At 43.0% G+C, this 6,970-nt stretch overlaps 1 protein-coding gene across 2 annotated transcripts in view; it reads right to left on the bottom strand.

The window, feature by feature from the left end:
- Window positions 1–5,142: 5,142 nt before the first annotated feature.
- Window positions 5,143–6,970, bottom strand: part of LOC113076625 (F-box only protein 42-like) — a 6,610-nt gene continuing 4,782 nt past the window's right edge. Inside the window, exons 9-10 of one of the 2 annotated variants that reach the window (XM_026249316.1) lie at window positions 6,569–6,685; window positions 5,143–6,479 (exon numbers count right to left, since the gene is read on the bottom strand). In XM_026249316.1, the coding sequence (XP_026105101.1) occupies window positions 5,592–6,479; window positions 6,569–6,685 (1,005 nt within the window). In that variant the 3' untranslated portion in view covers window positions 5,143–5,591. The remainder of the gene's footprint in view (window positions 6,480–6,568; window positions 6,686–6,970) is intronic. The other variant, XM_026249317.1, reaches the window with a different exon arrangement.

A 6,970-nucleotide genomic window follows, 5' to 3' on the forward strand; every position in this document is an offset into this window, starting at 1 on the left:
GTGTCTCAATAATGCAAAATGATAGTTAAAGGCAGTTCATCATTGAATTCAGTGATGTCATCTCTGTTCAGTTAAATAGTGTCTGTGCATTTATTTGCAATCAAGTCAACGATATCACTGTAGATGAAGTGACCCCAACTAAGCAAGCCAGAGGCGACAGCGGCAAGGAACCGAAACTCCATCGGTGACAGAATGGAGAAAAAAACCTTGGGAGAAACCAGGCTCAGTTGGGGTCAGTTCTCCTCTGACCAGACGAAACCAGTAGTTCAATTCCAGACTGCAGCAAAGTCAGATTGTGCAGAAGAATCATCTGTTTCCTGTGGTCTTGTCCTGGTGCTCCTCTGAGACAAGGTCTTTACAGGGGATCTGTATCTGGGGCTCTAGTTGTCTTGGTCTCCGCTGTCTTTCAGGGCAGTAGAGGTCCTTTCTAGGTGCTGATCCACCATCTGGTCTGGATACGTACTGGATCCGGGTGACTGCAGTGACCCTCTGATCTGGACACAGACTGGATCTGGTGGCTACGGTGACCTCGGAATAAGAGAGAAACAGACAAATATTAGCGTAGATGCCATTCTTCTAATGATGTAGCAAGTACATCGGGTGTTATGTGAAGTGTTTCCGGTTCCAGTTTACCTAATTAATGCAGCCTAAAAATCCTTTAACAGATTTGGATATTAAAAGCACATTAGTATGTTATGTGTATGCCAGGTTAAAGAGATGGGTCTTTAATCTAGATTTAAACTGCAAGAGTGTAGATGTGTGTTCACTGTCTCAGGACGTCCCATCTGAACATACTGAGAACTGTATGAGGAGTATGCCACACAAACACTTGAGTCATTCCTTCATACAGACCCTTGACCCCCACAGTAGCACAAACATTCATCAGACAGTCCATAAACCCGCAGTATAGACACCCTGAGAGAGGTTTGGGCTCAATACATGCTCTAAACTGTTAACGCTGTTTTATACAGTCTTATATAGTGTGTGTGTGAGCTCGATGACACAGACATCACGTGAGCGACCTGTAAGTCTTCTCATCGATGTGCCAAGAGAAATCTGAATCACCCACCGAATCTTCAGAGAAGGCGAGCGTGAACAGGAGCAAATTTTGGTAAGTATTCTGATTAATTATCTGTCTTGACTTCATACCTCCACGTCCCCCCGATAGCCTCATAGACAGTAAAAGATTGTCTGCGAGCTTCTCCTCCTGTCTATACGGTAATTTCTCTACTGTGTGACAGAGAGTCGCTGGTTATGACGCAATCGTTAGCCTATTTTTACAAAAACTGCTTCTACGGGAACATAACGTAAGATACAAGTTAATGGAGCCTTTTATACATTTCCGTGTTTCTTTAGAAAATATTAATGGACAAATGGAGTCTTTAAACGCCTCAGATGTAAAGTTATTCGCTGCTTCAATAAAATATGAAACCCTGCCCCCCTGGTCACAACTGTTATTTGTTACAACGACGTGTCAACAACCGCAACAACAAGAAAAATGTAATTTCATATTAATTAATAAATTAATTCTGAGCATCCAGAGCATTTAAGTCAGAAAAAAATGATTTACCAAATTAGATACAAGAAACAGTATAGCGGTTATACTGTATCATAGCAACCAACGCGTCTCAACCACTGATCTATTGGTTGATACAGGGCCTAACTGCTCAAAAACAGTGTTCATGTAATTAAGGCCGTTATTACTGATGAACATGTTCATCAGGTGAAGGCTTTTTTTGTGTTAACGATGACAAAGCAGGGTTGTTAACTTTCACAAATTGTGTGTGAGAAACACATCCATGATGTATAGCCTAATACAATTAGTGTAGTATTTAAGGTTAAATGGAGAAAAGGGTTTTAAATTCAATGCAAAGAGGCATATTAATTAATGCAAGAAAATACTGCATTTAACCCAGGAAAAGTAAGTACAGTAGGCCTATTCATGTGAATTTATAGTGAATCAAGAGATCGAAATTGATTCATGGTCATCAGCATCGTAATCGTATCAAATTCTTTCTATTTTTTACCCAGTTGTAGAAACACTATTGTGTCAAAGATTGTTTTAATTTATTTATTTCCAAATGTTCTGTTATGTTGTCCATTGTTGATAGTTTTCATACTGAAGCTGTGAAAGGAACATGTTTAAGGGCTCAACACAACAGCTTTTATGATGCAGAAGCCACTTTAGTTTTTGATTCTGAATATATTATTCAGGTGTTTTGTTATTTATTTCAGAAATCCTTGTGATATACAATATTCAGTTTGTGCTTGTCTGACTTAATCAAAATAGTGTTTAAAAATTACTTTCTGTTTTACTTTGTGTTTGTATTGACCATAACGCATAAAAGCACATTAATGGGAACATTAAAGAAAGTTCTTTAAAAAAGTAACTAAAAAGTTACTTTTAACAGTAATGCATTACTTTTTGGTGTAAGTAATCAACAAAGTAATTGAGTTACTTTCTGAATTAAGTAACTAGTAACTGTAACTAGTTAGCTGTTTATTAGTAACTAGCACAACACTGGTGTTGTCATAACGTTCACTTTGGAGATTGAAAATGTTTCTTTTTTGAGACCCCAGGAGCCCAAATTCAGACCCACAACAATAAAACCCACAGAAGAGGTGGGAGTTCAGAGGAGGAATGTTTATATTAGCAAACTGCAGGGAGAAGAAGAGTAGATATAAGTCATGATCTGCAAGATTAACCACAATCTGTTGTGATACGACCACCTCAGAGCAAACCAGTGTTGAGCTGCTGCAAGAGCTTCTGAAGCACAGCAGCTGTGGCCAAAGAGTTCTCCTGTGTTCTGATTGGTGGATGATGATGATGAGTGGATAAAGACTAGAGCTATCAAATAGTGAGAGAGTGATCTGCTCACCTGGTTATGTTCTTGGATGTTTCGACGTGGAAAGCAGTTCGGAATGGAAATATTGATATTTTATTTGTTAACAACATACTTTTCGTACCTTAATTTCAGTAAATGTTATGAAATTAGAAAACTACGCCAATAGCAGCGCTGGTGGTGTCATTTGATTTGGATGGGAACTTCGGGTTGTGAAGCATTTGAGTCAGTTTGAGAGTTCAAAGCGGGTTCGCGAATCATTTGAGTCAGTTCGGAGCGGGATCGCGGATCATTTGAATCAGTTCGAGAGTTCGTAGCGGGTTTGTGACTCATTTGAGTCAGTTTCGGAGTTCGGAGCGGGATCGCGAATCATTTGAGTCAGTTTGGAAGTTTGGAGCAGGTTGGCGAATCATTTTAGTCAATTTGTGGTTCGCGAATCATTTGAGTCAGTTCGGGAGTTCGTAGAGGGGTTCGCGACTCATTTGAATCAGTTTGAGAGTTCGCGACTCATTTGAATCAGTTCAGGAGTTCGTAGCGGGGTTCGCGACTCATTTGAATCAGTTCGAGAGTTCGTAGCGGGATTTACGAATCATTTGAGTCAGTTCAGTAGTTCAAAGCAACACCAGTTTCTCAAAGTGGAAATATGCTCAATTATCTGGAATGGGTCTACAACAAAGTGTCTTTAATGATTCTTTGTATGTTTTTCTCATACAGGTGAAACATTGTAGAAAACATGCACCTGTCTCTACTGTGGAGTCGCCGGCTTTCAGTCAGCTCCTTAGTATGATAACATAGATTTCATCATGTATGTATGTATGGTTCTCGAAATTGATTCTGAATAATTCAGATTGCTTTCATTTATTTATTTCAAAATGTTTTGTGTTATGTTGTCCATTGTTGATAGTTTTCATACTGAAGCTGTGAAAGGAACATGTTTAAGTGCTCAACACAACAGCTTTTATGATGCAGAAGCCACTTTAGTTTTTGATTCTGAATATATTATTCAGGTGTTTTGTTATTTATTTCAGAAATCCTTGTGATATACAATATTCAGTTTGTGCTGGTCTGACTTAATCAAAATAGTGTTTAAAAATTACTTTCTGTTTTACTTTGTGTCTGTATAGACCATAACGCATAAAAGCGCATTAATGGGAACATTAAAGAAAGTTCTTTAAAAAAATAACTAAAAAGTTACTTTTAACAGTAATGCATTACTTTTTGGTGTAAGTAATCAACAAAGTAATTGAGTTACTTTTTGAATTAAGTAACTAGTAACTGTAACTAGTTAGCTGTTTCTTAGTAACTAGCACAACACTGGTGTTAACACACATGAATGTGTGTGTGTGTGTGTGAGGTTTACCTTGCACAACAAAATCTCAAAGTATAGTTATGTTTATCACAGACCAGAATATGAGATGCTCCCCTCAAAAAACTTTATATTAATCAAAATTAATAATCATTATAACAACATCACAATGAGTTTATCATGATATTGCAGCTGGACTCACTGTGAGTTCCTGTGTTTTTCATTTCTAGGCTATTTAAATCATGTAGTTTTTGTGTAAAGACACACGCAGTACATGATCAGCATTAAACAGCCTGTGCAAAGCTTTTTAAATGCAGTCTATAGTATTAGAATATGAGCTGGTCATTCTGTCGATTCATTCAGGGCTGCTCTGGGTTTAGTACAAACACAACACAAGTCTAGGGAGGTATAGTCTTGTCTCCGAGAACAGCTTTCCTTAAGACTGTCCTTGTCCTGTTTGCAAATGGCTAAAAGGGAAGAAAAAATAATACATAGAATCAGTTCACAGTTTTATGAAAAGCAATGAAATCCTTATAATCAAGTGATGATAAACTTAATCGGTAACACTTTTGAATAACGGTCCATTAGTTAATATTAGTTAACTACTTTAGTTAAAATGATCTAAGCAAGAACAATCCTTCTACAGCATTTATTAATCTTAGTTGATGTTCATTTATTAGTTATAAAGAATTACAATTAATATGATATTAATATAATAAGTAGCTGCAAAAGTCCAATTCCAATTTTGTAAACTGTAAACTGCTTTAATAGAGAGCGAGAGATCTGGGGGAGTGGCTTCAGTGTCACTGTACTCACAGCTGATTGGTCAGATCTCTAACCCAGAATAAAACCTGCTCTGGAGCATAGGTTACCTTGGTGACGACACCCAAACACTGAAGAGTTACCCCAAACTAACCTGATGTTTCCTGCCACTGAAGGTGAGGTTTTTACATTAATATACCTGAAATAAAATAATAATTCATTCAAATGTAGTAGAATTGTGTGAACGGAGATGACCACACAGCTTTATTCTGTTATAGTCAAAGATCACGTGACATTATATCAGAGAATTAAGACATGAAGAACTTTATTTCTGTTTACAATCCACAGTCTCATTCCCTCAACAGCACTCTCTCACACACACACACACACACACACACACACACACACACGTAATGTAAACATTGCAGGCCGAAAGAGTGGTAAAAAAAGGTCAATTTCATCAGTTCCTCCTCCAGTGGCCGGTTTTCTTCTGTCAGATCAGCGTTTCAGAGGGTCAAATGTGCCAAACAATAAAAGATTCCCTGCTAGAGTTCTCTGTCAGGACTAAAGCATCATCCGCTCGCTCAGAAACTGAAAGCACATCTATGTTTGAGTGTCCTGTATACGTGTGGAGTTGTGTTAGACTAAGTTAGTGTACGGCAGCAGGCGGCGCTCCTCCATCACCTCTTGGCGCGGACGAAGTACAAGGCGTTGGTTTTGGGGTAATATTTCACGTTCTGCTTTTTGTCCATCAGGCCTCCGAAGATGATGAGCTCTCCGCGGCCCTGAACCACTGTGTGCAGGCTGGTCTCGGGCGGCCCGGTGACCGCGCTGGGTGCTCCTCCGCTCCCGTACGCCCGCCACGACACCACGCCGCCCGACTTGGCACGAGAGATGTCCAGCACGTACATCTGCATGGGCTTGCAGTTGAGCGACTGGTAGAGCGGCTTGCCCACGTTCAGGCTCTGCGGCGGGTGGTGGGCGAGGCGGCGGGCGATGGGTGGGATGGGGGGTCCGTCGGAGGCCTGCGGGGGGCTGGAGGAGGCGGGAGGCGTGGACACACCCGGCTGGGACAGTGAGGAGGAGGACGGCAGCGAGGAGGAAGCTTTGGCGGCCTCCAGACCGCGGCGCAGGGCGGCGGGAGAAACAGCGCCCGGAGGGGTGCACGGTGACCCGGCCAGCGGAGGCGTGTGCAGCCCGTTAGAAGAGGGCAGGTCGTCCCAGCTGTACTCCACCTGTGGGCGTGTGGGTGGAGACGCCGGGCTGGTGGAGGGTGAGGAGCCGTTGAGCAGCGGTGGGCTGTCGGGGCCCCGTGAGGGCGAGGCTCGGGCCGACGCTCGGGGCCGAAGGGTCCCCCAGCGCCCGTTCACACAGGGAGCCTCCTCGACCGCGCCCAACACCACACCTGCCGCTCCGCCCCGCACCGGAGACTGAGAGCGCAGCGAGGGCGGGTCCGGCCCCAGAGGAGCCGGTGTGGAGCTGATGGGCGAGGGACGAGAGTTCATACTGGGACTGAGAGGAGCTCGACCCGACGGAGCCTGAGAGAACACCACCACACACTGACCACACTGAGAGACAGACGGGGGGAGGGATATATAAACTGCGTTATATAAATCTGCAATTCTGCAAAACAGGAAGTGATTGTTTGAAGTCTCACCTTGCAGGCCGGATGACACCAGAGCTCCGGCGCACCGTGATCCTCGTTCTCCACACGCAGCTGCTGCCACGTCCAGGGGGAGGCGCTCATGTGCAGCAGCCACGCATCCTTCAGCAGCTGCACACACACACACATCACTGCAGTGCAGCAACACACTCACTCACACACAAGTGCACACACACAATCACTCACTCTCACACTCAAACACACACTCCCACACTCACGTACACACACTCCTACTCGCAAACTCACACACACTCACTCATGCACCCTCACGCAGTCCCACTCGCACACTCATGCACTCTTCACATACACACTCCCACTCGCACACGCTCACTCATGCACACACAATCCCTCGCACACTCATGCATACACACTCACGCAATCCCACTGTCACGCGCA

This window comes from Carassius auratus, unplaced genomic scaffold (assembly GCF_003368295.1).
Source record: "Carassius auratus strain Wakin unplaced genomic scaffold, ASM336829v1 scaf_tig00020840, whole genome shotgun sequence".
Classification (NCBI taxonomy): Eukaryota; Metazoa; Chordata; class Actinopteri; order Cypriniformes; family Cyprinidae; genus Carassius; species Carassius auratus.